Source organism: Malassezia restricta, chromosome I (assembly GCF_003290485.1).
Source record: "Malassezia restricta chromosome I, complete sequence".
In the NCBI taxonomy this organism is placed as follows: Eukaryota; Fungi; Basidiomycota; class Malasseziomycetes; order Malasseziales; family Malasseziaceae; genus Malassezia; species Malassezia restricta.
Genome location: NC_040193.1, coordinates 1189271 through 1216392, shown reverse-complemented (window position 1 = coordinate 1216392; position 27122 = coordinate 1189271). Strand labels below are relative to the sequence as shown.

Here is a 27122-nt window from a genome sequence, read left to right as displayed (position 1 = left end):
GTAAGCTCTCATGGCGTGGGTCGATGGCAGCGCATCGACGTCGGCCCTGCCGTGGTCCCGTGAGAGCGAGGATGTGCTGCACCATACGGTGACGTGTGACTCGGCGGTTCTAGCTCTGGCGGTGGATGATGTGCGTGGACGCATGCTCGTCGGCACGCAGCAGGGCGATATCCGTGTGTGGCATTTGCCTACGTTCGAGGTGCAGGCGGACCTCGTGGGACACCGCAGCAGCGTCTTGTCGCTCGTGCTCTCGGACGACTATGTGTTCAGTGCGTCCTCTGACAGCACTGTGCGCGTCTGGGATGCGGAGACCCTGCAGCCGTGCGCGTGTGTGTTTCCTGCGAGCACGAACACCGGTGATATCTATTCGCTCGCCTGGGACGCCAAGGCGCAGGTCCTGTACATGGGGTGCCAGGACACGTCGATCGAATGGATCTCGATCACGCGGGCACGTCTGCACGAGGCTGCTTCTGAGCCTCTATGGCCCACTGCCACGTCGTACGACAAGTTTTTCGACTCGCGCCCGCGCTCGCTGTGGCATCGGACCACGGAGCGGGAGATGTCCGCGCGCTCCGCGACGGCCTCGGACCTGTTGCGGCGCACGCATGTCCGCTGGTCGGACGGACGAACCTGTGCCGACAGCCCCATGGCGGTGTTGCGTGTCGATCCTGCGCACGTCGTGCATTCGGCCCACCACAGCTACGTGTATTGCATGACGTGGGCGGAAGTGCATGGCGAGACGATGCTCGCGAGTGGGGCGGGTGACGAGGCCGTGCGGCTATGGCGCCTGTGTGGTGCTTTCCCGACCCTGTTCCGCACGCTGGTCCTGCCGCACCCGGCGGGCGATGCCGTTCTTTCTTTGGCGGCGTGGAAAGGCACGCTGCTCGCCGGCAAGCAGGGAGGGACGATCGATGTGTGGGACATGGAAAGCTTCACACCCGTCCGCGTTCTGCCAGCGCACACCAAAGACGTGCTGTGCCTCCAGCCGCTGGCCGAAGGCGATGCGTACGTGTTTTGGTCCGGCGGCGCGGACGGTGCCGTGTGCCGCTTCGACCGCTACTTCCGATGCTGCGGCCGCTTTTCGGCGCATACCAAGGACGTGCAGTGCCTCGCACTGCATGCGGCGCCGCCGACGCGGGCGTACTCGTGGCTCGCTCATGCGCCGCTGCTCCTGACGGGCGCCTCGGACGGCCACGTACGCCTGTGGCACTACGCCCGCTTCGGCACCGCGCCGCCGATGCCGAGGCCGTATGCGTCGTCTCTCTTGCAGCGGCTCGCGCAGTTTGTGCGCTACAAATCCGTATCGCACGGCCCGACGATGCACGCCGACGACGAAAACGGGGAAGACTCGCGTCAGGCAGCGCACTTTCTGCGCACGACCCTGATGGAGCTGGGCGCGAGTGATGTGCAGCTGCTGCCGACGGGGCGGCGCACGAACCCCATGGTGCTCGGCACGTTCCGCGCCGAGCGCCCGCGCCGCCGGTGCCTGTTTTACGGCCACTACGACTGTGTGCCGGCCGGCGACGGCTGGGACTCGGATCCATGGACTTTGCATGGCCGCGACGGCTACGTATACGGCCGCGGCGTGAGCGACAATAAGGGGCCCGTGCTGGCCGTCGCGCACGCGGCGAGCGAGCTCTTGCACACGCACCAACTCGACATGGACGTCGTCATGCTGGTCGAGGGCGAGCAGGAGGCCGGCTCGTCGCCCTTCCAGGCGTGCCTGCAACAAAACAAGCACCTCCTAGGTCCGATCGATACGGTGCTGGTGTGCAATTCGTACTGGCTCGGCGAGCATCAGCCGTGCCTCACGATCGGGCTGCGGGGCGTGCTGCGTGCGCTCGTGCGCATCAGTGGGCTGGGCGGCGCCGATCAGCACTCTGGTGTCGATGGCGGCGCGGAGCGGGAGCCGATGATGGACATGATCAAACTGCTCGCCTCGCTCGTGGATGCGGACGGACGTGTCGCGCTGCCGCACTTCTACGACGACGTGCGCGCCGTGACAGACGACGAGCGCGCGCATCTCGTCGAGCTGGCGCAGGAGGCATCGCGTTCCACGAGCGTCGAGCGCCTGATGGCCCTGTGGTGCATGCCATCGCTGACCGTGCACCAGGTCACCAACAGCAGCACGGCGCACTCGACCGTCATCCCACGGGCTGTCGAGGCGTCCGTGAGCATGCGGATCGTGCCGGACCAGGACGTGCATGCCATCGAGGCGCAGCTCGTGCGCACGATCCACGAGCACTTTCAGCGCATGCGCTCGTCCAACACGGTCGACGTACGCGTCTTCCACTGCGCCGACTGGTGGCTCGGGTCCCTGCAGGACGCGGCATGGGGCGCGCTCGTCGAAGCCGTCGAGGCCGAGTGGGGCGCGCCCGTGCGCTTGATCCGCGAGGGCGGCTCGATTCCCGGCATCGCCATCCTCGAAAAGGAGCTGGGCGCCAAGGCCGTGCACCTTCCCATGGGCCAGGCGTCGGACCATGCGCATCTCCCGAACGAGCGCATCCGCCTCGTGAATCTAGAGGTACGTACTGCCTACTCACGTACAGAAAGGACAAGCGGTCGTACGCCGCTTTTTTCAAAAGATGGGGCGCTAGACGGCCTCGTACCCGGACCGCGGCGCCGATCCGCCGGCGGCGCGTGTCATGTGCCGCGACAGGTCGCGCACATAATACGGCACGTCGCGCCATGCGTCGCGGTGCGGCAGCATGTCCCATCCCCTCGCGCCATAGTGCTGGTAGTTGTACCACATACCCACGGCCACGTACAGGACAGCGATGCACGCGATCCACCATCCCAGCGAAGAGCCACGTCGCTGCGCCTTGCGTGGGGCGGAGCAGGCCAGCGGCGTGCGCCACGTCAGCGTGAGGACGCCACGCATCGCATCGTACGACGCCACACTCAGCTCGGAGCGCTTGTCACAGAGCATGTGCAGCTGCGTGCTCTGTGTGGTATCAGACCAAGTGCGTCCACGGAAGCGCAGCTCGTACGGCTGCGCAGCGTCCAGGATCAAGCCCGCGTCCGTGCCGGCGCTCGGCACGACCTGCTCGATCCGGTCGTCCAGGCCGGCCCGCCGACTCGATGCGATCATGCACACGTTCGTCCCATCGGGGCACTGGTCCTCAGCCCCCGCTCCCGGCACGCGCGGCAGCGGCTTGCACAGGTCCATCGTGACGTTGATCATACTCAGCGAGGGCGGCGTCGACCGCGTCGTACTCGCAGTGAGCGGCCCACGCTGAAACGCCGAGCTCACGTCCACCGCACGACCACGGCCCTGCACGTCGACGCTCGCGCACGAAAACGGCGCCGCCGCCCAGGCCACGGGCGCGACAAGCAGCAGCCACAGACATGGAGGTCGCATGCCACGTCATCTATTTACCCATTATCAGGAATCCGGTAAAAGGTGATTTCCTGTTGCTTAAAGTACCGCCGATTCTCCTCATCGTTGAGCACGAGATTGAGATAGTACCGCGCGCTGAACTTCTTGCTCACGTCGCGGAACGTCGGCGTCAGGTCAAAGCCGCCCAGGAACAGGCGTATGGGAATCGTCTCGCCCCGCACGGGCGCGCCGTCCATAATTTCAAACTTGGTGATCGTCTCCGACTCGTTGTACTGGTTCTGACCGGACCCCGTCGTCTCGCGCCGCACGATCGAGAGCTCCATATGCTTGATCTTGATGCGCACGAGCAAGAAGTAAATCTTGCCGACAATCACGTCCTTCAAGTGGTATTTGGACTTGTTGTACTCAAACTCAATGTGCAGGCAGTCTTCAATGCCCACTTCCATCTTGATCGCGTGGTTCGAGTCGGACGGCAGGCGGAACGAGTGCACCCAGACGTCGCGCTCACGCACGACATCCGATATGCGGCGGTGCATCGTCACCCGCAGAAAGTAGCGCAGTCTCACATTGATGCCTTGATAGCTCTCGTACTTCTTTTCCACCCCCCGAAACTCGAACGGGATCGTCACCGCGTCACGCACCTCGCCAGCCGGCGCCAGGTCCTCGACCAGCGCAAGGAACTCGTCTTGGTTCCCACGGTCATACAGCAAATCCATACAGCCCAAAAGCTCGATCTTTATGCCATCGTGCTGCAGCTTCTTGGCATGCCGCGGCTGAATCACCACACTGCCCCGCACGCTCTCGCCATCATAGTACACCGGGTATGTCTCCTTCGATGCGCCAACCGTCTTTACATCCACCGTCTTGCGCTTATGCTCATCCTCCAAGCGAATGTCAATATCCACCGGCGACGAAAAACTAAAGAGCGACGTCATGCTGCCGTGCTCGCCGCCCAACCATGCGAAGCGGAAAAAAAGCGACCCCGCCGCGTGGAGAATTTCCCTCCTCACCGTGTGGCGCGGGTCGCCGACACCGCCTCTGCCTACCTACCACGACCCATTCCGTGCGCGCTTCCCAGAGCGGCCAGATGACCACGGCCAACACACTCCATCCAAGCCACAGGAGTCCGACGTACACCCACACCCCCAGGCCAGCCGGCGTCCATGTCCGTGCACATATCGCTACCGCCGGCACGACCGCGACCAACAGGATCGAGCATGTGACCGCGATGCCCGTGACGCGGCGCCCTTGCGCCGCCATCTCCACAGGATCCAGCCCTGCAGCACGCACGTACTCGATGTTGTTTTCGCCAGCATCCTGCTCCCATGGTGCCAGCGCCACGACGGGCTTGCTCACCTCCGAGTCTGCCGCGCCACACTTTTCCTCGACGCGCTCGCTTAGCGTCGATCCCATCGGATCACGCATGGCAAAGAGATCCTTGGGTGCATGGAAGGCGCGCGTATCCGCAAACGTATAGTTCTTCGGCTGGACAAGACTCCATCCGACGACGACGATGCCTGACACGAGCAGCGATACGAGATTGCCTGCCACCGTCGGGTACTGCTCGCCCGTGGTCTCGACGGTGATACGGCCATACAACATGCCGGCCGTCACGAGCCATGTCGTCATGCCAAGCCCGCAGCCCAGCATCATGCCCACAACACAGGCATGTGGATGGGTCTTCTTCCACACCAGCGAAGCAAAGATGGGACACGCAGCAGGCGCCACGGCAATCCCCATCATGGTGTACACCCACCCGAGGCCGATGCCTCCGTAATCCAAGACCAAGCCAAAAAGACTCATGATGAGGGCCCAGACCAACACGGCGCCGTGCGTGATCATCTGCATGTGCTGTCCACGAGGGCTCGGATGCACGTACACCTTCCACACGTCAAACGCAAAAACGGATGACACGGCGATTTGCTGTGCAGACGTAGCTGACGTGACAGCCAGAAACAGGAGAATCAGCATGGCCACCGCTCCGCCCCTGCCGCACAAGACCACGGCCACGGACGGCGCCGGCAGACCATCAGCTATCTGCTTCGACGTGAGCTCATACATCGTCGGCACCTGGTGCACAAGGGCGCGAGCAGCCAACCCCATGGTCGTGCCAAACACAAAGGGGATGGGGAACCACGCACTACCACCGAGCAGGAATCCACGCGATGCTGTGGCAGGCAACGACGCAATCGAGCGCTGGTGATACGACTGGTCGCAAAATACCGCCGCTACATTGCTGCACACGTTGATAATACCAAACAAGAGACCGCCCTGCGACCGCATCGTCAGGTACGAGCCACCTGCGTTACCCGCCACCGGCTTGATCCGAGCGGCGTGTTCTAGGCGCTCGACCATGTGAGACAGACTGCCAATCAAGCCGTGGCCTGTCCATACACGAAAGAAAAAGTACAAAATGATGACCAGCAGACCGACCGTGTGCACATAATCCGCGATCAGCGTAGCTCGAAGACCTCCTGTGACGGTGTACACAGCCACACTGAAAGGTATCAGGAAAATGCCGACAAGCTTGTGCAGTCCCGTCAGTTCATGCACCACAGCTGCGCCTCCCAATACGAGCTGGGACGATACGAGCAAGTTGGTGACAAACGCAAAGGCCATGAAAACAGCATGCACGGGCTTGCCGTACCGAATGCGAATGATCTCCAGGTAAGTGGAACAAAACGGCGCAAAGCTCTTCAACTTGCATGCCATGATCGAGCACAGCAGAATCTGGAGCATCGCACCCGCTGAGTACCAGTACGCTCCTGCCACGCCGTGCTGATATGTCATCGACGCACTAGTGAGCAGTGTCGCCGCCCAGGTCCAGGCCGATACAATGCCGGCGGCAATCAAGCCCGGCCTGACAGAACGCGACGCCGAACTAAACTCTTCCACGGACGTCGCCTTGTGCTCCGTGTATCGCGATTGGATCCATGTCAAGCTGATCATGAACGCCGCAAACGCCAGGCCGAGGCCCACGACGACAGCCCATCCCACACCCTGTCCCAGCACTTGCGCAGGATGCTCCGCCGTGCTCATTTTTGAGCGACATCCTCACGACCCAGCCCGTATTTCTACGCGACGCCATCAGCTCCTTATCAGTGCATCGCTTGGGTCACTCCTTATCATGTAGATAGGGGCAAGCGCTCTCCTGCTTAGTCATGAGCCATGCCATGGCAAGGCGCAGGTTGCCACGGTGCAGATAATGCATGCTACGTCTTGGGCTATGGTACAGGTTCCGACAATCAGGATGTCGTAGAAAAAACAAGAAAGGCACTAGCGTCCGCCACGGAAGCTACCACGACCACGCGGAGCCCCACGGCCGCCGCCACGGAAGCCGCCGCGGCCACGACCACCAAAGCCGCCGCCACGCGCACCTCCACGGCCACCACCGCGGCCACCACCACGACCGCCAGGGCCACCACCACGCGCACCTCCCCGCTTCTTGGTAGCTTTGACGAGCGTCTTTGGTTTGGGCAAGAATCGCTCAATGGGCAACTTGCGGTCATCTGAAATGTACACGGTATCATCTGCCTGGAACGACGTCGCCACCACACCAGGCTCCGTCTTCACTGTGAAGTATACCTCGTTAATGGGGCCCAGAATCTCATCGACCTTTCCAATTTGCGACTTGTTTTCCAGAAAGATGGGTGCATTGAAGTAGGGGACATGCTTGGGGTCGGTGCTCGAGCAGAACATCTCGCCCTCGACAGCATGCACAAACTTTCCGAACGGCACCACACTGGCAGGCGGTCCAGCATTCATCATGCCACCACGACCGCCGCGCCCGCTGAATCCGCCGCCGCGGCTACCACCACGACCACCACGAAACATGGAAAAAAAAACGAGTCGAAAAAGGGCCGCTCTGTCACACTATAAAGGGAATATCACGTGACATACCGTAGCATGGTCCGTGTTCTAGGAGCGCGAAGCAGCAGCACGGCTCTCAGCCAGCGACGCACGCAGTTCCTCGCCTAGGGCCACGTACTCGTCCAGCACCTCGGGATTGAGAAGCGTGGCCTTGTTGATCGTAGTGATGGGGGCACCGTTGATCAGCTTTTTCACGGGCACTTCCACACGCTTGCCGTTCAGCGTCTTGGGGCAGCCCTGGACACGGCGGACGTAGGCTGGAACGTGTCGCGCACTGCGCTGCTGGCGGATAAGAGACTTAGACTGTGCTTCGATCGCGCTCCAGTCGGCGTCGTCTGAAACGACCAGGAACAGCACAACGACTTCGTCGTCTTTGGCAGGCGTCTTGAGGCCGACCACGAGGGAATCGGATACGTGGGACAGTGGCGATGAGGGATCTGTGGCCTCCGAGCTTTCCAACACATCGTATATATCGGCACTGCCGAAGCGGATGCCGTTCGGATTCAGAATACCGTCCGAGCGGCCTAGCATGACAAGACCACCGTGGTCGGTGCGCATGACCAAGTCGCCATGATACCATACGCCTGGGTACTGGACATAGTAGCTGTCGCGGTACCGCTCATTCGGCTGGTGCCAGAAGCCAATTGGCTGCGCAGGGAAAGGCGTCTTGCACACCAAATCGCCTTCCACCATGTTCGGCACGGATCGGCCCTGTGCATCAAATACGTCCACATCCATGCCCAAGCCGAGGCACTGCGTTTCGCCGGCATACACAGGCAGGGCCTCATTGTGGGCTGAGAACAACGAGCACAGATCCGATCCACCCGTGATACTGCCGACCATGACAGGGCGGCCCACAAGCTTCTCGGCAAACGGGTACAACTCCGCCCGCAGCGGAGAGCCCGTCGACAAAATCATGCGCACCTTGAGCTGGTCGTACAGCTCCGTCGGCACGAACGCACGGCGCTCGATGATCGAGAGGTATGCAGCCGACGTGCCAAACACTGTCACACCCAGCCTCGCTGCCATTTCCCACAGCACACCCGTGGGGTACACGGGTGAACCGTCGTACAACACAATCGGGCAGCCACCCAACAAGGCACCCAGAAGCCAGTTCCACATCATCCAGCCGATCGTCGTATGCTGGAACACCACGTCATCGCGGCTCAAGCCACCGTGCAGGAGATGCTCCTTACCTAGCTGAAGCAACATGCCACCGGCACGGTGTGTGATGGCTTTCGGCGTGCCCGTGGTGCCTGACGAGAATAGGATCCACAATGGTTGGTTAAAGTCGAGCTGCTCAAATACAAATGGCTCATCGCTCGCACCCATTTGAAGAAAATCGGACCATGTGTGGCGCTGAAGGCCGTGCTTGTCGTTGGCACCGTCGACGCCGTTGGGACGCGCATCGCGGTCAGGATGAGTGCCGCTGTAAGGCGCAATAATGATATGCTCCAATTTGGACCCCGCCGCCTCAAAACGCGCGCGCTTGGACTGCGGCTCATCTTCCTTGCGATCATGACTCGACTCATCCTGCAGAGCTAACAAGCCTTCGATCGTAGCATTCAGTTTTCCAATATGGTCATGCAGTTTACCATTGTACAAGACCTGATTCGTACTAAAAATCACGCGCGGACGCACGGTCGTGAAGCGTTCCAAAACCCCAGCCGTGCCAAAGTCGGGGGGGACACTCGTCCACACAGCACCTACGGCGCTGGCAGCAAGGAACGCGACTAGGTTCTCGCACGTGTTGCCCGAGTAACTCGCGACAGTATCACCCGGCTTAATGCCGAGACTGCGCAAGGCATGACCCGCCTGCGCTACCTGCTTGCGCAAATCGCCATACGTCGTGCGCTGTGTGTCATCTTCACGCTCCGTGCATGCAATCACCGCGACGTCCTCGTCCTTGCCAAAGTGAAGAATGTTCTCGGCAAAATTCAGGCGCGCACCAACGAACCACTCCGCTGGGGGGAACATGGGCGCATTTTCCGCAACCGGGTGTGATGCTTTTTCGCTGGCCACCACGCCCATTTCGTCCCATACGGCCTGCCAAAACTTGCCTACCTCGTCCACACTCCATTTGTGCAGGTCTGCGTAGTTCTTGAGATCCACACCGTGCTCAGCATTAATGCGCTCGCGGAATGAGTCCATACGCTTAGGGCCTTCAGGCGGCGTCCACACCTGTCGGCCCTGCAATGGCTGCTGTGCTTCGGGTTTCGTTGCCATGTTGCAGGAAGTCTCCACGCCCCACGCGTCCACCTCGAGGCTCGAAGGCCCACTAGACCTCACGTGATAGAGGACCACGCCACCAGACGGGCTACTCGGCCATCCAGGGACGCCTGCATCCATTACAGCTAGCGGCGAGCGGAGACGGTATTGCGTGAGCGGTTCGTAGGCGATGAAAGCATCACGGAATGACTTGTTCTTTCGTGGGCAATCGACGCCAACGCCGGCACCGCCAAAACCTCCGCCTTTGCGCATCGACAAGTCAGGCGAAGCAGTGGCCGTGGCGCCAGCGAGCTCGACCAACGCCATGCTCCTACCTAGCACACACCCATCGAGACACAACCCTGTTCGTGGACATGCTAAGAAGCCGTCTTTTGGGAGGATGTCCCTCGAAGAGCGCAAATCAGAAGAACAGCGCATTCGAGCGCATAATGATAAGATAGCCTTGCGCCTATTTCTCAACAAGCCGTTCAAGCTAGGTGAAGGACGCAATTCTGAAGTTTATCTGGGCGCCTATCATCGGGAACGTGTGGATGACTCCGACGCGTATGTTGACTGGCATCTGTGCGCTGTCAAGCGCGTTCAAGCGGACCAGGAGTCTCAACTGGCTGGCTTACAGGAGGCATTTGCGCTTAGGCGCCTGGGTCCACACCCACATATCGTGCGCCTCATTTCCGTGCTAGACGAAATGGAGCTACGTGATGATACAGCCAAAGCTCCTCCCGTCCATGTTTCGGATGACCCGCCGCGATTACTCATTGTGCTGGAGCACCTGCCCTGTACACTCGCAGACTATGTCCGTTCCCACACTTCTGATGTCGACTTACCTCTATGGCTAGGTTGGGCGCGGCAGCTTGCCGAGACAGTCGAGTGGCTGCATTCTCGTGGATGTGTCCATGGCGATATTAAGAAAGAAAATGTGCTCTTGACACACAACCTGTCGATCAAGCTGTGCGATTTTTCGGCCGTTCTCTTTTCGAATGCCCCTGTACCCGTCACTGACTGTTACTCAGTCGGGACACCTGCATTCCGTGCGCCTGAACTTTTCCACATATGGTCCTGGTCCCCAGACGAAGCCCAGGGCCAAGCGCACCCTGCTCTGTCATTCACATTGGACATCTTTAGTCTAGGTGTGTTATTGTATTCTCTCGCAACGGGCGTCGATCCGAGTCATCGTGTAAAGAGTGTAATGGCGATCCGGCAGCGCCAAAAGCACTTTTTCGTTAGTGAAGAGGATGATCGCATGGAGCGACTGTCATTTCAGCATCCTCGCGCCCCTTTGCCCTCTCGCTCAAGACCTTGGTCTCAATCGCAGTTACGGTCAAACCTTGACACCCAACATCCACCAAGCTCACCTGATTTGCTAACGTCGTTAGATAAGAGTCTCTCTCTGTCCGGCATACAGGATACCTTGCTCGATCAACTCCTTGATCCAGCGCCTACACCCAAGGGCGTATTTATACCTCCGACTCATACCCCTTCAACATTGACAGTGCCGTCCATAAAACGCGCTACGTCTTACTCGCCTGGTTCTCGCAAGAGCGATGCCAGCTCACTGGGTCGTTGCGTATCTCTTTCATCTGAACCGAGAAGCTCGCGACCATCCCGTCGGTATCTCTCCGGCTCGTACCTACAGGTTCCCAACAGTGAGAAGCGGCAAACTCTAGGTCAGGATGAAGAACAAAGCGCTAATACGATACACCTCGCATCCCTTACCTCTGCACCTCCATCCCCTCTATCATCTTCCTTTATGCCAACATTGCCCAGATCGAACCACGAACCTGATATGCGCTCATACGCCGATGGTGCACCCGCTCTGATTTTACCGGGTGGTGACCGATTACCAGATGCACTTCGTGAATTAATTCGAGCTATGGTATCACCCCAACCGGAGGACAGACCTCTTGCATCTCAAGTCCTCTCTGTTCTAAACAACTTCGAATTGCCATGCTAGCTCCTTGTATACTATGTCCCATGTATTTTAGATATATACCATGCGTTTCCTGATGTAGGCGGAGGGTACACGTGACTCGGAAGCCTAGGCAGCCTCGTCCTCTTCTTTGGACTTATCCAGAGCCATGTACTTGCTGGGCACGTACTTGCCCGACCATAAGCTGGTGCGCGTATGTATACGCCGCTAGGAACTAGCTGACACATTCAGATTGCACTAACCAACTTTTATGGCATTTCGTACGATACAGCTCGTCGGCTGTGCGCCCGTATTCGAGTACACGACCAAGCTACGGTCTCTTCTCTCACCGAAACACAAATTACCGAGCTCTCCGCGTACTTATCCTCTCCAAGCATGATACCTGCGGCGTCTCCATCTCAGACGCGCTCTACACTGCACGGAAGTGTCCCCCCACCCCCCGCATCTTCCAACCCGGCTGACCTGCCTCCATCACAACGCCCCAAGTCGGCAATGGATCCATTGCGGTCCATCGTACTCGAAGGCGACTTGCGCCGTGAAGTGCTCGCTAATATCGCGCACCACCGTTCCATCGGCTCGTATGTGGGTCGTCGGCATGCTGGAGGCTATCCGGCCCGCGGTCAACGGACACAGAGTAACGCCCTTACTGCGCGTCGTCTGAATCGTCTTGAACGCCGGCAATACTCAACATCCTCAGTACTCTCAGATGTACTGCGCCCCTTGGCTCGTATGCGCTTCATGTAGGCAAAAAATTGACATGGATAAATGTGTAAGAATGTATGTATGCTACAATCACGTTCAAGGGGGAAAATTTAGAAGAGGTCCTGTTGTGTGAGTGAAGGGTGTACTTACACCAAGCGTGAGCTGTTTTGCCACGTCTGTATTATTGACCATATCCAAGAACTCGGAGAAATCAATTTTGCCATCGCCGTTCTTGTCTGCCTCCATGATCGTTTTGTCTACGATCTGCTGAAGCTGTTGGTCCTTCAAATTGCCACCCACCATCATTTTCAGCACAATGAATAGTTCGCCGTTCGAAATGTATCCATCACGGTCCATATCGTACACTTTAAATACAACTGAAGTGTGAGTCATCGTGTACATACATTGTAATTTTTCTTCTTGACTTCCCCGGCTCGTAAACACACTGAGAGCATATACAAATTCCTGAAAATCCACAGATCCACCGCCATCTGCATCAAAGATAGCAATAAGACGTTGGGCCAGTGGGTTGCTGGCAATAGCAGGTATCTGAAGGAATTCCTCGCGGTCAATGGACCCTGATCCATCACTGTCTAGTTTTAGAAACCTCTTTTTCAGCCGCTGAATTTCTTCTGATGAGAAATGCGTGCCTCGTTCAATGTCATCTAACAGTTGTGATCCTTGCTGTCCCATCGTGTGGAAAGAGAGCGCTGTCAGAGCTTATTTGTCAGCGAATGAGCTCGTCGAGATGAGTGCGTTCCCCCAGCGAATCAATCACGTGGTTGCCCATGCCGCGCAAACGCTGACGACACCCATGGACTGGAGGCGATCGAGACGCGATTTTTCTAGCGCGACGATTACCACCATGGCAATGGGTGCAGTAGACATCGCGCACCTCAAAAAGGGCGAGGTGGATCTGGGCACATCAATTATGGCTGTCAAGTTCGATGGCGGTGTTGTGATCGGGGCTGACTCGCGCACGACGATGGGACCATACATTGCGAATCGCGTCACCGACAAGCTGACGCACTTGTCCGACCGTATTTACTGTTGTCGCTCAGGCTCTGCCGCTGATACACAAGCTTTGGCTGATGTTGTGACATATCATCTACAGCTGTACCACGTTATGCAGGAGCAACAACCTCCTACGGCTGTAGCAGCCAATCTATTTCAGGAACTCATATACCAGAACAAGGACCGCCTTACCGCTGGCATTATTGTTGCCGGCTGGGACAAACAGCATGGTGGTCGCGTTTTCAATGTGCCACTTGGCGGTGGCTTGTTTGAACAGCCATGGGCCATCGGAGGCTCTGGCTCGGCGTATATCTACGGCTTCTGCGATTCAACATGGCGCGAGGGCTGGAACGAAGAGCAGACACTCGAGTTTGTCAAGAATGCGTTGAGCTTGGCGATGCGTCGCGATGGCGCTTCGGGTGGCACGATTCGTTTGGCCGTGATCAAGGAAGATGGCGTCGAACGTCACTTCATTCCAGGTGACAAACTGCCTGTACTCGCGAGTAAGGATGTATAGTGCTGGCTACGTAGGACTAAAAGTACGCATTTATATCGTAAGCTTCACCAGGCTTGGGTGCAGCTTTTCTGGATGAAGGCTTGGTCGTTTTGGCGGCCCGCTTGGGAGTGATAGGCTTAGCTGATCGCTTCTTGGAGGTGCGCTTCTTGCTAGGATGGACCACTGGTTCAATCTCGTCTTCCTCCTCGTCTTCCTCCTCGTCTTCCTCCTCGTCTTCTTGATCTTCTTCTCCATCGAGATCTTCATCGTCAAAGTCCTCTTCATCGAGGTCTTCATCGAGGTCTTCATCGAGGTCTTCATCGAGGTCTTCATCGAGGTCGTCTTCATCGAGGTTTTCATCGAGGTCGTCTTCATCGAGATCATCTTCATCGAGATCGTCTTCATCATCGTCCTCCTCAAGATCTTCTTCAAGGTCCTCTCCTGGTTTCTTGATTCCATCGGCCTCGTCGCTGTCAATCTCCTCGTCTTCAAATTCAGGGATATCATCATCGTCCGCATCTTCAGGGACCGGTGCGAACACAAGGTCTACCTGTTCAAAAGGGGCTTCCTTGAGAGGTACGAGACGCAATTCTCGTGAAGCCCAATTTTGTCGCCAATCTCTCCGAGGTAGTACAGTCTTGACCTGGTCAACCAATTCGGCCACCGATGTCCATATTTTCTTCTCCTGACTCGAGCCATGACTCAAGACATGCTTTGCCCGGTCGTGTGGCACCGCGTAGTATCCGAGAACAGCATGCGACCAGTCACGCAAAAGAATACGTGCCGCACCCAAAACATCTGGCACGCCCATTCGCTTGAGACGGCCAACCGAACGAGCGACACTAATGAGGAACTGCTCCGTGTCCGCATATGCTTTCTCATCGCTCTGGCGGTGCTGATCGCGAACAACATCTTCCAAGGGCGCATCGTCTGCAAGCGAAGCCCGTTCTGGTACGAACGAGCCGAACGCCGGTGTTCCATATATCATCATCAAGTCCACGGGGTGTGCCACACGCGAGAGGAGCGTTTGCACTAACATTACAGGGTCCTTAAAGCGCTGGACATTGCCCTGATTGCGCATCAACATCCACATGAGCTTAGACCGCAATCGCTCACGCCGCTCAATCTCTGCAGTGAGATCCTCTTCTTCTTCCTCTTCGTCGTCATCCTCTTCTTCGTCATCATCCTCATCCTCAGTTTGGACAGGTAACGGCGCCGTGGGAGGAAGCAGCATTGGCGTATCGTACACGTGCAAGTCCTTTTCCATTTCTTGGAATGTACCTTGAAGGGCGGTAGCCACCGATGTCTTGCCCACATTTTCCAGTCCCACTATGGCCACATCGCCGGACTTGTTCTTGGAAACCAAGTGCTTGGCCAGTGCGTGGACACCCTGGTGATCGAGATGAGCCGTGGGTAGAACAGATATAGGAAAAGTTGGGAAACCGGCCTTAGTGAAAGCGTATACCCAGCCCGTCAGCACTTCAGCCGGCACGAGGTCAGCCTTGGCGAGGGCATAAATGAGCGGCATGGAACGCTGGCGCTTCTTGCATTCTGATTCAATCCATGAGCTGTGGAAACTCGATGGATCACGAGCGTCCATGACGTATACAAGCGCCTTGATGCTATCTGGCTTTTCCAGTACGTCGCGCAGCGAGCGCTGAAGCATAGGAGCATGAGGTAGGCTTCCCATTTCCGTGTCGTCATCTTCATCAACCTCAGCTTGTGGCTCAGATTCAGGTAGCTCCTCTTCACTCTCATCCATCTTTTGATCCTTCAGAGCCATGCGCTGCTCCTCCTGCATGCGTCGCTGCTGCTCGATTTCATTCAAAAGCTCCTCCTTAAAGGGGAACGAATTGGGAATACCAGGGTCCTGGCGCCGTCGCGACTTCCATTGCGGATTGCGCTTTGCATCTCGTCTCTGCTTGCGGTGATGTTCCCGCACCTTTTTCAGGACTTTTTCGCGCTGCTTCGTGGTCTGGCGCTTGGACGCGCGCTTCTTGACGCGGACCATACCGTCGAGCTGCAAGGTGAAAAAGGAGGGGCGAGACAAAAAATCTCTTTTTTTGAGCCACGTGGTCATAGCTTGTCCGTGCGCATGGCTTCTAGTCTCCATGGCCGCGTGCGTATCGTGGCAGGGCCGTACGGCCGTTACGTCGCGGTCTCGACGTACAAGCACGATACCTGGCAGGTATATGTCGCATTTGAGCCTTCTGTGTTTGGTGATCGTGTGCGATGGTGGGGCCGATCCGTAGCGTGGCCCGAATTAGGGCATCCACCACCGACACCCACTGACGTGAGTGAGTCGTGGTGTAAGCGTCAAATGCAAGTCGAAGTGGTGGATTATGATACGCCAGAAGAGGAGGAGGGAGGGCGCGAAGAATCATGTATGCTTCAATTGTGCCTTACGAGCGGACTGATTCGTATCGAGCTGCCGCCGTGCACAGATCGAGCTGCAGCCCAAGTCAGTGTCCATGTTTTGGCTGAGGTACGTTTTCCTGCACTCATTCAGCTATCTGAGCGATGCGTAGCACAAGAAAATGTGATGCAGATGCAACAGAATACCTCAAATGACGCTCTCTCACTTCTCCAAGCAGAACTCGAGTCTGAGCGAGCCAAGTATCGTGAGGTACGTATGACTACATGACGAGCCAGCAGCTATTGATGGCGGATCGACCAGTACGAGCGTCGTACGCATCAAAATCACTTGTGCACCCAGGTCACATTCGCCGCCAGAACGATGTAGGTGGCTTTGAGGGTGATTAGCTGGACGCCGTCTGCGCCCGTAACTGCTCCAATTCGGTCTCAAGCTCGTCTTCGCGAAAGATGCGCGACTCAACCAGCGATTCAAGTTCAGCAATATCTTTCGTAAATTGTGTATGCTGCTCATCTTTCTCGCGTTCCAGCTGAGAGATGCGAGCCTCGAGCGCCTGCACGACACCCGAGTCTATCGTGCGGTCACTCGTATCCGTTTGGAGTGTGGGCGTAGCGGGTATCTCGCGCAATTGCTCAAGCTCCGCCCGGTCGCGTTCCCAGCTAGCATGGCACTCTTTGAGTGCCAGCTCGACTTTAGACGTGCGTGTCTCGGCCTCATGTAGGGCCTCCTGAAGCTGTGTGGCCTTGGCATGCCCCTCCTTGACAGCCTCGTCCATGCTTGCGCGTACCTTGTCGTGCTCAGCGCGCGCCGCATCTGCTGCTGTACGCGCCTCATGCACTTCCTCTTCGAGCGCTTCGACCTTAGCTTGAAGGTGCGCCGTCTGCTCTTGTAGCGCAGCGCGGTCAATACCTGTTGCTGTGTCGTCACCGGGCGCTGTCGCCTCGAGTGCCTGAACTCGTTGGCGGAGCTGCTCGTTCTCATCTCTGGCTAGAGCCAGCTGCTCGAGGACATGGACAAGCTCATTTCCCGCTCGCTGCAGTTCGGCAATCTTGTCCGTGAGGTCGACTCGTTCGCGGTTCCAGCCGGCCATCATCGTCTCGACCTTGGCGTGGAGAAGCGACAGCTCCCTTTGGGCGTCCGATTCGCTCGATTCAGGTGCGACGTGCTCTGCACGCAGTTGTGCGGCTGCCAGGGCCGTCTCTAGATCCACGATACGCTCGACGTGGTCATTGATCTTTCGCTCGAGAGCATCATGCGCGTCAGCCGCTACCGTGGCCGTATCGAGTGCCTCATGCAGCTGCCGCTCTAGCTCCCGTACTCGGGTTTCCAAGATGTGCCGCTGCCGCACCTCGTCTTCCCATTCGAGTCGTTTCGTGGCTTCGAGTTCATTTTCGCGCTGCTGGGCATGGAGAATGAGCTCAGCCCGCTCCTCGTCCCATAAACTGTGCTTTCGTCGCATATCTGCCAGCTCGTCACACAGCCGCTCGTACTCGGCCATCGGCACTGCATGATCTGCTTTTATATCCGCGATCGCATCTTTCGTCGTAGGTAGAGCCAGCTGCTCTAGCAATGTCTGTCGTGCATCTTGTGGCGAGGCCTTTTCTGCTGGATCATCATCAAACACGAAACCATCGTCCTGACGCGTCGCAGGCCTGTGCATTGTGGCAGCTGATGACAGCGGCCTTCGAGGCGAGGGAGCTGCTTGAGCGGATGATCCTAGTGCCGTGCGTGTGGTTCGTGCGCCCATACTCTTTCGTGGCGCCGTGCGTGGGACCGATGAAGGCACAGGCACGGCACTCGTGCGGGGGCGCCGCGGCGTGGCGTCAGCTTTCGACATATCTGTACGACTCGATCGTCCAGCAAGGGCGGAGAGGGGCCGTGCTGTAGCACTCGTAGGCCGCGCTGTACTGAGCGGAATGAGTTTGCTCACAGGTCCAAACACGCCATTATTCGGGGTCGTCGCAAAGTACTGCCATCCATCAATCGTTCCATCATTTTTTCCATGGCCATAAGAGGAGCCAGTCAGCTCGAGCCCTGCAAAGTGGCCCTCTCGACCATGCACCGGTCCCATGTACCGCAAGACACCCGTGAGGCCCGTGCCATCTAATTTGACCATATCGCCAATCTCAAAAGCGCGCTGCTCGCGCCGCGTTGGAGTGCCTGCGCCGGACGTAAAGTCCTTCGGCCGCGTGCGCGCCGGGGTCGCATATGCATACGCCGAGCGGCGTGCGGGCGTATCGCTCATCAGAGTCCCAGGGCAAGGCGTGATGTGTTGGACCAACAACACGTGACGCCTGTTTATTCGCGCCGGTGTCGCTCTTCGATCCACGACCCCAGGTCCCTTGACGCACGGCCTCAAAGCATGCACGACGTCAAAGCATTCAGCAGTGCCGCTGAAGAAGCAAGGCACTGGAAGGAACAGGTAGAGGAAATGCGCGCCGCTCTGCATGAGGCCGAGTCAGGTCTGCAGGAATTTATGGAGAGCAGCAAGGGGCTGGAGGCCGAGATGGAGGCTGATATGACCGCGGCGAATAAGCGTGCGGAAGCGCTCGAAACAGAGAACGAGCATTTGCGCGCAGATGTGGAAGAGTGGCGGTCCAAGTACCAAAAGTCTATGGGTGAGCACAGCAGGACGCTGGCGGATCTGCAGCACGAGCTCACCAAGTTGCGTGAAACGCATGACGTATACAAAGCGCGCCTTCGCGATATGGAAGTGGACAATGACACACTCGAGAATGCCGAGCGCATGATCAACTCGTCCCTCAAGGACATGGAAACGCGATACCACCAGGCCATGGAGCGCACTGTGCTGCTCGAGACGGAGCTGGAAGACAAGGCACGTCTCGAGACCGAGAACCAGCGGCTCAAGGACGAGCTGCGCGAACTGCGTGAGGAAGTCGCTGTGCTGCAACGCTCTGAAGCAACGCGCCAGGACCAAGGCGAACTTACGCTGAGTGACCTGGTAGTCGTCAAACCCCGTCCGGACCGCACTTCTGACGCAGTGAGCCCTCTGGAGCGACTTCGTGAGCACATGCAGCAGTTGCAGCAGCGCCTGCAGCGTGCGCAGACAGCAGGCGTTACATCTACCCATCTACAACGGTATCATTGGCAACGCAGCTCGATTCCTCGTCCGCGTTCCAGTATGTCGGCCAGCGGCAGCGCCGGTGCTCCTGCTTCACCAGCCGCGTGGCGTGCGCCCACACCGTCACGACCAGAGACGCCAGCAGATCGTCGCCCTGGCAGCTCGATTCCAGTGCCTGTGGGTGGCCTAAGCCGCTCTCAGTCACGCAGCCGACCGCCGTCGCGTCTCGTGCAAGAGGTACAACAATCGCCCGTCGGTCCCGTGCCCTTCGAGTTCATGGAGCACGATCCAGCCGCCTCACCGATGCGTCAAAGCTCACTGGGGAGGCGGCGTAGTCTGGGTGGAAGCAGTCTCAGCGGTATTCCTTTGCCGTCGCGCACGCCATCTCGACCCCCTTCTGCCTTGCGCTCGCCCACCAAAGTGCCGCGGCCCATCTCACCCAGCAAACGCTCCTCGGTCATGTCGCCGACGCCGTGGCGATAGTTATCGCTGGTTCACGTACATGGGCAGCAAGTGTGGATCGATGCGCCGCTCACTGCTGTAGCGTGCTGGCTGTGCGTAAGGATCTGCTCCAGCATGCACAGCATCGTGGGAGGTATCATAGGGCGCCGCATACGACGACATACCGTATGCGACCTCCGCCGAGGGCATCCCATGCTCGGGCATGGCATACGACGAAGGCTCGTTGCCATGCACCACAACTGCGAAACCACCTTGCGCTGGCTGAGCCGCGGCTGGAGGCTGCCCCGCTGCCCCGCTGTACATGGAATATGCGACGCCTTGCGATGATACAGCATGTGGGACCGAAGCCAGCGGCGTCGGGGCTGGGCTCCAACCCCAGGCGGGATCGTGATCATATGAGTACATCGGGACATGCGATGCGTGGCGAGATGCATGGGAGCGATAGCTGTTGCCCATATGGTACAGGTGTCGCGTCTCGACTTTGGACGGTGACATATATGCTCGTGCATTGGCCCTGGCAAACGGCTCGGCGACCACATACGGGTCCTCCGGCGGCGGCGGCTCAGAGTACGCGCTGTCCTGCGCAACCGCATCCGCCTTGTTCGACGTGGTCGCAGCCACGGCAGCAGCAGTCGCAGTAGCAGCAACTGCGGCAGAAGCCGCAGTCTTGGCCGCGACCATGTCAGGCGGCTGCCATGGTTCTGTGAATGGCTCACCGGTGATGAAGGGGTGCAGCTTGGCCTGCTGCGGCGTCCAGCGCTCGAGGGGATTCAGATTCAAGAGGCCTGCGACAAAGTCGGTAAAAGCTGCACGGTTTGCCATTTCCTTCTCGGCATCCGATGCTCTACTGCTCCGCCGCGAAATGGGAGTGAGCCGTATGACTTCGGGCAGGGTCGTGCCGGGAAAGTACTGCTTGCTGGCCTGTTCCTGCACGCGATGCTCGCGCGAAAATTGTTCCATAGGCTTGAGCTGATACACCGTTCGGCCAAACGAGTCGGTATGCGCATTGAAAAACTCGTGGGTCTGACGGCCGCGCTCCAGCATGTACGCTGGTGGCATGCCAAGCATGCTTATAATACGACTCAGCTGGTTGTACTCGGACGTGCCGGGGAAAATGGGCAGACCAAGAAAGAGCTCGGCAGCAATGCACCCAAGCGACCACATGTCGATGGATGCTGTATATGGTAGGCCAAGAAGGACCTCGGGCGAGCGGTAAAAGCGACTCTGGATGTACGTGTACACGGTCTGCTCCTCGTGACATGCCGAGCCAAAGTCGACGAGCTTGATGGATGGCGCTTGCAGTGTTCGAAGAAGAATGTTCTCCGGCTTGAGATCACAATGTATGAGCCGTGCTTCTTTGAGTACCACGAGCGCATCAAGCAGCTGCATGATAAAAACGCGCACCAAGCTTGTGCTAAGTCCGCGAAACGAGTTTTGCTTGATGAGCTCATACAGATTCGATGACAGCAGCTCAAAGACCAAACACAGGTGCTTATGATGGATAAATGTGTCACGGAGCCGAAGTATATTGTGCCGGTCATTCGGATCCCAGTGCTGGTTCAGGGTCTCAAGGATAGTGACCTCCATCATACTCTGATTGAAGTAGGCAGGCTTGTTTTTGATGACTTTCACAGCCACAATCTCATGGGTGGACATGTTTTGGCACTTGACGACTTGGCCAAAGGTGCCCTGACCCAGCACATCGAGAATGAGGTAGCGATGTCCCTCTTCACTTCCGAGGTAGTCATTGACGTACAGGATATAGTCACTGTCCTCATTATCGTAGCCACTATTGTGCATCGGCTTACTTGGCTTGGTCAGGACACGTCGTGGATTAAATGCCAATTCGTAGACAAACGCCGGGTTGACGAGATGGTAAGTATGGTGCAAATATGATGTGAGAGCCTTGAGTGGACTCACAGAGCCACCTGCTGGATCTGCTCGACGCTGCTTCGCGCACAGTTGGCTGCAGTCTCGCATAGGTCGCAAATCATCCAGCGATTGAACCTGCCAGAATCCTTCAAACTGTGGCTGACCGGGCCGTTTCTTTACTAGTGAAACATTACTGTGCTGTGCCGCACTCGTGGAAGCCGTCGTCGTGCTCAAGGGCACACTGCGAGTTTGTCCATCCTCTGAGACGAGCGCTGTCTCGATGGACGAGCTGCCTGAGGATGACGTTGATGATGGCGAGGGCAAGTGTGTGCCCGAGGACGCCGATATATGCTCAGACGATGAAGACGCCGGTGTCATGGCATCTGACTCACGCATCATGCGTGCATATGCACTTGTATCGTGCGATAGGTCTAATGATGATACTTGGCTCGTGGATTCGTTAGCCGGCTCCGTCGGAGCATGCATGTTCTCGCTCTCGTCGTCGTGTTCAGAATACGTCTCTGCAAATTCATTCGACTGTGCGTCAGTCCACGCATTCGCGAGAGCCGAGTCGGCACTATCACGCGCCGACATTGGCATTTTAGCAGCTCCTAGGCTCTCGCCACACTGGACAGCGTGCCAAGGAGGTCCCTGCAATGCAAGCTACAAAAGGCCGTGTCAGCGCCCCTTATTTGCCCCGTGTCACACCCAATGTTATGTAAGCAAAATCGATGTGGCTTCTACGATAGTACAATGTAGCGGTGCAGGTGCGAAGGAATGGCCGATAGGAGCGACTTGCTCTCGAGCCACTTGCGACTAAACAGGCGCGTCTGGTAGCGTGCAGCACCATCGCAAATGATCGTCGCCACCTTGCTGCCCTTACCAAGCTTTTGAGCCATACGCGCAGCTGCGACCAGATTGAGAGCCGACGAGGCACCAATGTACAGACCCTCCTCATCGAGCATACGGAAGACCATAGCAATGCTAGCCTCATCCTCAATGTGCAGACTATTGTCGATCAGATCAATGTCTGGCTGTAGGTTGGATGTGAGACGACCCTGGCCAATTCCCTCGGTGATTGAGCCGTTGCCTGTGCGCTCCATACGCTCGCGCTTGGTCTGTACGTACGTGTGCAGCACTGAGCCGGGCGGATCGGCAAGCCAGCACTGAACCTGGCCACCCGACACATCCTTTAGGTACCGCGTCGTACCAGCGAGTGTACCACCCGTACCGGTAGCACAGATGAAGCCATCAAGGCCAGTTTGACGAGTCTGCGCCCAGATCTCTGGACCTGTTGTCAGGATATGTGCCTCGCGGTTAGCCACATTGTCGAACTGGTTCGTCCACACCGCATTATCGAGTTTCTCGGCGTGGCGAGCAGCTTGGTGGTTGTAGTTCTGGGGATCGGCGAACGGCACAGCCGGCACGGGGTATACCTCAGCACCAAGCATACGCAGCAAGTTGATTTTCTCGGCTGATTGCGTGTTGGGCATGTAGATCACGCACTTGTAGCCGCGTGCACGACACACATGAGCAAGTCCAATGCCCGTGTTGCCAGCGGTACCCTCGACAATTGTGCCTCCAGGCTTGATGAGACCCTTCTTCTCAGCATCAAGAACAATATACAGGGCAGCACGGTCCTTCACGCTGCCTCCCGGCGTCATGAATTCGGCCTTGCCGTACACTTCGCAGCCCGTCTCCCTACTCAGCGAGTTGATCTTGATCAGAGGCGTGTTGCCGACCGCACCACACAGACCCGATACAGGACTCGTCAAAGGCGACGCACGCGTTGCGTACGTGCGCACAGCGTGCGGAAGCACGCGAGGCAGAGTTCGGAGGACTGAGGTCGACATGACAACGGATAAGTACGTCGAAGAACCGATCGAAGCGAGACCCCGCTCGATGCACGTGATTCCCGCTGGACTGGGCGGCTCGTGCGCCGAAATGGTGGAGAAAGCACATGAGATTGCATCTACGGACGAGTCCAGAGGTCAATAAACTCGTTCACTGGCATGGACACGAGGCGCTCGTGATCCGTTAGAAGCGAGAGAATCTTTTCTTTCTCAGCATCACTGTACATGCCGTCTAGGTGCTTTCGGAGCTTGCTCGCAATGAGGGGCACAGCTTCGTCGCGGCGACGAGCGTGCCCAACGGGGTAGTCAATAGCAATCTCGTCGATCTTGGTACCGTCATTGAGCTCGAGTGACACGGCATTTCCGATAGAGCGCTTCTCCGGCTCAAGGTACTCTTTCGTATAGCGGGGCTCCTCCTCCACTGTGGTCTTCTCACGCAGGGCATCAATGCGTGGATCCGCGGCGAATTCGTCTGTGTAGTCGCCTGGCTCCAAGCTGCCCTTAATGAGTGGGACAGCCACCATGTACTGAATACAGTGGTCACGATCAGCATAGTTGTTCAGCTTACCCTGCTTGCTGATGATGCGGATCGCTGCTTCCTGCGTACGGATCTTGATGCTCTTGATGTCGTCACTCGTCTTGCCCATCTCACGAAGTTTCGCATGCAGCTGCACTGCGGCCTCCACGGCCGTCTGAGCGTGAAATTCGGCTGGCACCAGCTTGAAAAGCACATTTTCCATCACGTACGACGTGTATGGGCGCTGGAACTGGAATTCTCGGCCTTTGAACAAGACATCGTAGAAACCCCATGTCTTGGCTGTCAGCACGGAGTTGTAGCCGCCTTCGCCACGTTGCACAAGCAGGGCGAGGTTCACGGCACGCGCACAGGCATCACCGGCCGCCCATGACTTGCGCGATCCAGCGTTCGGAGCATGGCGGTACGTGCGGAGCGACTGGCCATCGACAAAGGCGTGTGAGATCGCATCAATTGTCTGATCACGCGATAGGCCTAGCAGCTTGGATACAACAGCAGCACTGGCAACCTTGACCAGCACGACGTGGTCCAGGCCTACACGGTTGAAGCTGTTTTCAATGGCCATGTTTCCCTGGATTTCGTGCGCCTTGATGCATGCAGTCAGCACGTCGTTCACGGTCAGTGGCGCTTTGCCCTTGGCTACGTTCGTGCGAGAGACCCAGTCTGCGACAGCGAGAATGGCACCGAGATTGTCCGAGGGGTGTCCCCATTCGGCAGCGAGCCATGTGTCGTTAAAGTCTAGCCAGCGGATGAGCGCGCCATTGTTAAAGGCAGCGCGAATGGGGTCGAGCACGTAGTTGGTGCCGATGACATGGGCGCCATTCGGCACCGTCGTGCCCTCGACAACCGGGCCACACACCGCGCGCGGAGCAGGAAAGCGCAGAGCTTCAATACCACAGCCCAGTGAGTCCAATAGACACATACGGGCCGTATTGTAAGCGGTGCTGGACTTGATATCGTAGTTGTGGACATAATCGGCCATATCCTGCATCACTTGATCAGGCGGTGGGCGCACATTGCTTTCGCCTTTACCGACGCCCGCTGCAACAGCCATTGTACGAGCACAAGTGGCGGGGGCTGCACGAGGAACAAAACGTGTCGCCCTAAGAGCTCGGGTGGTCAAAGTCCAAGACATACCCTTTCCCGGACCGGAGCCTTGCGGGTTGTTTCCATGGGGATGGCACGTGATACGGAGACGTGGTTGTAGAGATCGGGGGTATAGGACGTAGAATGCAGCGTCTATGTAGCAGGGCTTTTTTGAGACTCGACTCTCAAGGGCGATATGTTGCCAGGCACGTCTCCGGACGGCGAGGTCCTTGTCTCGTTCGCCTGACGTGCACGTTGCAGAGCTTGTTTCTTTTTTTCGCGTCGCGTGCGATTCTTGGACGTCTTCGCTTCATCCTGTGCTGCTTGCATGGCACGCTTCTTATCGAACTCCTCTTGGGCTGCGGCTCGATCTGCTTCATATTTCATAGCATTAATGCGGTCAGATTCGTTTCTTCGTGTCATTTTGTATACATGAAACTCGCCACTGCCCACGCCGGAGCTGCTGCCTTGGACATGGGGCACCATGTCGGGGGGCGGCCGCACTCTGAATACCGGAGGCGGCGGCGATGGCAGCCGCATAGCACTTGCGGGATTATCAAAAAGCTGCTCAATATCCTGCGCCTGCTTTTCTGCAGGCGTCAGGTTGCGACGTCGCTTTATGTGCCTTTTTTCTGCAGACCATTCGTCATCACGGTCCATGGCTGGATCCTACGGGCTGCCAAGGTCGTTTTTCCCTCCACTCGACCCAGATCCACGTGTCCCTTTTTCCATCCACCACAATGGTACGTGTGCGTGTGAACCCCTAACGTGCTAGCCTTCAGCTCGAGATATCCATGCTCGCAACGAAAGGTTTGCTAAGAAGGCCCGTGATACGCAGGGTCTGCGCAATACATCGGGAAAGAACAAGCGCGGCCTTGTAAAGGCACCCGCGCAGGAATCAGAACAGCAGGAGCAGGTTCCTCGGGCCTCGCCTGCAGTCAGATACCTAGCTATATTCTTGATCTTTGTGCTGTTGGGAGGATGTATGTATACGGACACACTTACATGCAGTCGTTATGGAGATGCTGAGCCTTTTCATGCGTTCCTTCTCGCGCGTTTAATATCTGTTACATAGGCAGGGCAGGTTCGTTTCGCCGGCGGGCTCGTTGCGAGACGTGGCGCCATTCATCTACCGCCACATGTAATGCATCTTCGATGCTCACACGTCCGCTGAATAGATCGGACCACAAGTGTCCCGATGAACCCGCTTGGCGTGGCACCTGTTGCGGCAGACTCTCGTGGATAGGCCGGATCCAATTGGCTGCACCAGGATTGACAGTTGGTCCGCGAAGCAGCTTGTCAAGGCGCATGGATGTTGGTGGCTCTGGCGCCGTGTCGCGCGGCGCATCTTCTTGGTCCCAATGATCTTCTATCAGCTCGTCCCGCGAAACCGGCTGCTTCAAGGACGTTTTGTGGCCAAGCGTGCGCGTATTGGGACGCCAAGTCGGGTCGATCGCGGGCTCAGGGCGCTTCTGGAGCACAGGTCGATCGCGTGGCTTGGGCGCCTGTGTGCCACCGCGGTTGCGGCGCATATGCTGCAACTGGATCAAGTCGTCGATACCTGAGGCTCCCATGTCGCTGTTCATGGGCACGCCACGAGCTGGTCTTGCACGGTCAGCGGGGAAGAAGCGCAGAGACTTGGCGTCGACCTGCGTGACCGTCACACTTTCAGGCTGCGCAGATGAGCCGGCCTGCACGATGCCCTGGAGCGATCCATCCGCTTTGCGTTCCACAGCTTCAATAGTAGCATTCGGCGGGCGCCAGCGGCAGCTGTCAACGGGGATATAGAGATGTTCGCGCATCTGCACCGCATCGCCGGGCCACAAGCCGTTGCTTCGTCGGAGGGTGTGCACATCGGCGCCGTACCGCAGAGCAATACCTTCCAGCGTATCTGTTTCAACAACGGGATGGACCATGACCTGAATGGTCGAGCTTGTTCGCCGTGGGACCTTGGGCACAGCCTCTGCCATACTGCCGTGCTCGGCTGTGGTGCGGTGGTGGCGCGGCGGGGGAGTAGATGGGCCGGCGGCGCTTTCTTTGAGTCCAAGCCAGCTTTCGAGGCGGTCCAGCGCATTTTTTGTGTATGGCTGAGAGTGTCCCTTGGTCTCTCCGCCGTCCAAAGCGGAGCGCTCAGGAGCAGCTCGGGTATCCATCGGGTCAATATCTTCATCCAAAGCCCATACCTGGGCGCCTGGCTCAGTATGTTTTTGTGCATGCGCGCCGCGTGCCGTAAGAGTATGCGCGCGGCGCTGGTGCCATGGCACAGAGGAGGCCATGCTG

General features: G+C 57.8%; 20 protein-coding genes across 20 annotated transcripts; 7 read left to right on the top strand and 13 right to left on the bottom strand.

Moving 5' to 3' along the window:
* Window positions 1-10: 10 nt before the first annotated feature.
* Window positions 11-2597, top strand: MRET_0704 (di- and tripeptidase; the record flags this gene model as incomplete). The annotated part of the gene is made up of 2 exons (XM_027627331.1): window positions 11-2524; window positions 2550-2597. The coding sequence occupies 2 exons, from the start codon at window positions 11-13 to the stop codon at window positions 2595-2597; spliced, it is 2562 nt and encodes an 853-aa protein (XP_027483015.1).
* On the bottom strand, window positions 2594-3361 carry MRET_0703 (autophagy-related protein 27; the record flags this gene model as incomplete). The annotated part of the gene is made up of 1 exon (XM_027627330.1): window positions 2594-3361. One exon carries the CDS (start codon window positions 3359-3361, stop codon window positions 2594-2596), a length of 768 nt encoding a protein of 255 aa, XP_027483018.1.
* A 14-nt stretch (window positions 3362-3375) lies between these two features.
* MRET_0702 (vacuolar protein sorting-associated protein 26) lies at window positions 3376-4275 on the bottom strand (the record flags this gene model as incomplete). The annotated part of the gene is made up of 1 exon (XM_027627329.1): window positions 3376-4275. The coding sequence occupies one exon, from the start codon at window positions 4273-4275 to the stop codon at window positions 3376-3378; it is 900 nt and encodes a 299-aa protein (XP_027483017.1).
* On the bottom strand, window positions 4259-6379 carry MRET_0701 (urea-proton symporter; the record flags this gene model as incomplete). Its single annotated transcript, XM_027627328.1, has 1 exon — window positions 4259-6379. The coding sequence occupies one exon, from the start codon at window positions 6377-6379 to the stop codon at window positions 4259-4261; it is 2121 nt and encodes a 706-aa protein (XP_027483020.1).
* Window positions 6380-6616: 237 nt separating this feature from the next.
* Window positions 6617-7174, bottom strand: MRET_0700 (H/ACA ribonucleoprotein complex subunit 1; the record flags this gene model as incomplete). The annotated part of the gene is made up of 1 exon (XM_027627327.1): window positions 6617-7174. One exon carries the CDS (start codon window positions 7172-7174, stop codon window positions 6617-6619), a length of 558 nt encoding a protein of 185 aa, XP_027483019.1.
* An 84-nt stretch (window positions 7175-7258) lies between these two features.
* On the bottom strand, window positions 7259-9436 carry MRET_0699 (acetoacetyl-CoA synthetase; the record flags this gene model as incomplete). The annotated part of the gene is made up of 1 exon (XM_027627326.1): window positions 7259-9436. The coding sequence occupies one exon, from the start codon at window positions 9434-9436 to the stop codon at window positions 7259-7261; it is 2178 nt and encodes a 725-aa protein (XP_027482645.1).
* A 172-nt stretch (window positions 9437-9608) lies between these two features.
* Window positions 9609-11390, top strand: MRET_0698 (serine/threonine-protein kinase; the record flags this gene model as incomplete). Its single annotated transcript, XM_027627325.1, has 1 exon — window positions 9609-11390. One exon carries the CDS (start codon window positions 9609-9611, stop codon window positions 11388-11390), a length of 1782 nt encoding a protein of 593 aa, XP_027482644.1.
* A 124-nt stretch (window positions 11391-11514) lies between these two features.
* Window positions 11515-12110, top strand: MRET_0697 (small subunit ribosomal protein S13; the record flags this gene model as incomplete). Its single annotated transcript, XM_027627324.1, has 2 exons — window positions 11515-11559; window positions 11598-12110. 2 exons carry the CDS (start codon window positions 11515-11517, stop codon window positions 12108-12110), a joined length of 558 nt encoding a protein of 185 aa, XP_027483144.1.
* Window positions 12111-12178: 68 nt separating this feature from the next.
* Window positions 12179-12761, bottom strand: MRET_0696 (serine/threonine-protein phosphatase 2B regulatory subunit; the record flags this gene model as incomplete). Its single annotated transcript, XM_027627323.1, has 3 exons — window positions 12179-12190; window positions 12219-12445; window positions 12473-12761. The coding sequence occupies 3 exons, from the start codon at window positions 12759-12761 to the stop codon at window positions 12179-12181; spliced, it is 528 nt and encodes a 175-aa protein (XP_027482458.1).
* Window positions 12762-12933: 172 nt separating this feature from the next.
* Window positions 12934-13599, top strand: MRET_0695 (20S proteasome subunit beta 1; the record flags this gene model as incomplete). The annotated part of the gene is made up of 1 exon (XM_027627322.1): window positions 12934-13599. The coding sequence occupies one exon, from the start codon at window positions 12934-12936 to the stop codon at window positions 13597-13599; it is 666 nt and encodes a 221-aa protein (XP_027483135.1).
* A 16-nt stretch (window positions 13600-13615) lies between these two features.
* MRET_0694 (nuclear GTP-binding protein) lies at window positions 13616-15589 on the bottom strand (the record flags this gene model as incomplete). The annotated part of the gene is made up of 1 exon (XM_027627321.1): window positions 13616-15589. One exon carries the CDS (start codon window positions 15587-15589, stop codon window positions 13616-13618), a length of 1974 nt encoding a protein of 657 aa, XP_027483134.1.
* An 84-nt stretch (window positions 15590-15673) lies between these two features.
* MRET_0693 (uncharacterized protein) lies at window positions 15674-16341 on the top strand (the record flags this gene model as incomplete). The annotated part of the gene is made up of 3 exons (XM_027627320.1): window positions 15674-16063; window positions 16088-16204; window positions 16234-16341. The coding sequence occupies 3 exons, from the start codon at window positions 15674-15676 to the stop codon at window positions 16339-16341; spliced, it is 615 nt and encodes a 204-aa protein (XP_027482639.1).
* Window positions 16338-18197, bottom strand: MRET_0692 (ER to golgi transport-related protein; the record flags this gene model as incomplete). Its single annotated transcript, XM_027627319.1, has 1 exon — window positions 16338-18197. One exon carries the CDS (start codon window positions 18195-18197, stop codon window positions 16338-16340), a length of 1860 nt encoding a protein of 619 aa, XP_027482638.1.
* A 117-nt stretch (window positions 18198-18314) lies between these two features.
* Window positions 18315-19517, top strand: MRET_0691 (nuclear distribution protein nudE 1; the record flags this gene model as incomplete). The annotated part of the gene is made up of 1 exon (XM_027627318.1): window positions 18315-19517. The coding sequence occupies one exon, from the start codon at window positions 18315-18317 to the stop codon at window positions 19515-19517; it is 1203 nt and encodes a 400-aa protein (XP_027482429.1).
* MRET_0690 (dual specificity protein kinase YAK1) lies at window positions 19518-21968 on the bottom strand (the record flags this gene model as incomplete). Its single annotated transcript, XM_027627317.1, has 1 exon — window positions 19518-21968. One exon carries the CDS (start codon window positions 21966-21968, stop codon window positions 19518-19520), a length of 2451 nt encoding a protein of 816 aa, XP_027483131.1.
* Window positions 21969-22108: 140 nt separating this feature from the next.
* On the bottom strand, window positions 22109-23221 carry MRET_0689 (cysteine synthase A; the record flags this gene model as incomplete). Its single annotated transcript, XM_027627316.1, has 1 exon — window positions 22109-23221. One exon carries the CDS (start codon window positions 23219-23221, stop codon window positions 22109-22111), a length of 1113 nt encoding a protein of 370 aa, XP_027482607.1.
* A 119-nt stretch (window positions 23222-23340) lies between these two features.
* Window positions 23341-24810, bottom strand: MRET_0688 (2-methylcitrate dehydratase; the record flags this gene model as incomplete). The annotated part of the gene is made up of 1 exon (XM_027627315.1): window positions 23341-24810. One exon carries the CDS (start codon window positions 24808-24810, stop codon window positions 23341-23343), a length of 1470 nt encoding a protein of 489 aa, XP_027482608.1.
* Window positions 24811-24995: 185 nt separating this feature from the next.
* MRET_0687 (protein of unknown function (DUF1168)) lies at window positions 24996-25502 on the bottom strand (the record flags this gene model as incomplete). Its single annotated transcript, XM_027627314.1, has 1 exon — window positions 24996-25502. The coding sequence occupies one exon, from the start codon at window positions 25500-25502 to the stop codon at window positions 24996-24998; it is 507 nt and encodes a 168-aa protein (XP_027482609.1).
* An 80-nt stretch (window positions 25503-25582) lies between these two features.
* MRET_0686 (uncharacterized protein) lies at window positions 25583-25903 on the top strand (the record flags this gene model as incomplete). The annotated part of the gene is made up of 3 exons (XM_027627313.1): window positions 25583-25585; window positions 25618-25825; window positions 25854-25903. 3 exons carry the CDS (start codon window positions 25583-25585, stop codon window positions 25901-25903), a joined length of 261 nt encoding a protein of 86 aa, XP_027482610.1.
* A 6-nt stretch (window positions 25904-25909) lies between these two features.
* Window positions 25910-27118, bottom strand: MRET_0685 (peptidoglycan-binding domain protein; the record flags this gene model as incomplete). Its single annotated transcript, XM_027627312.1, has 1 exon — window positions 25910-27118. One exon carries the CDS (start codon window positions 27116-27118, stop codon window positions 25910-25912), a length of 1209 nt encoding a protein of 402 aa, XP_027482611.1.
* Window positions 27119-27122: the final 4 nt, after the last annotated feature.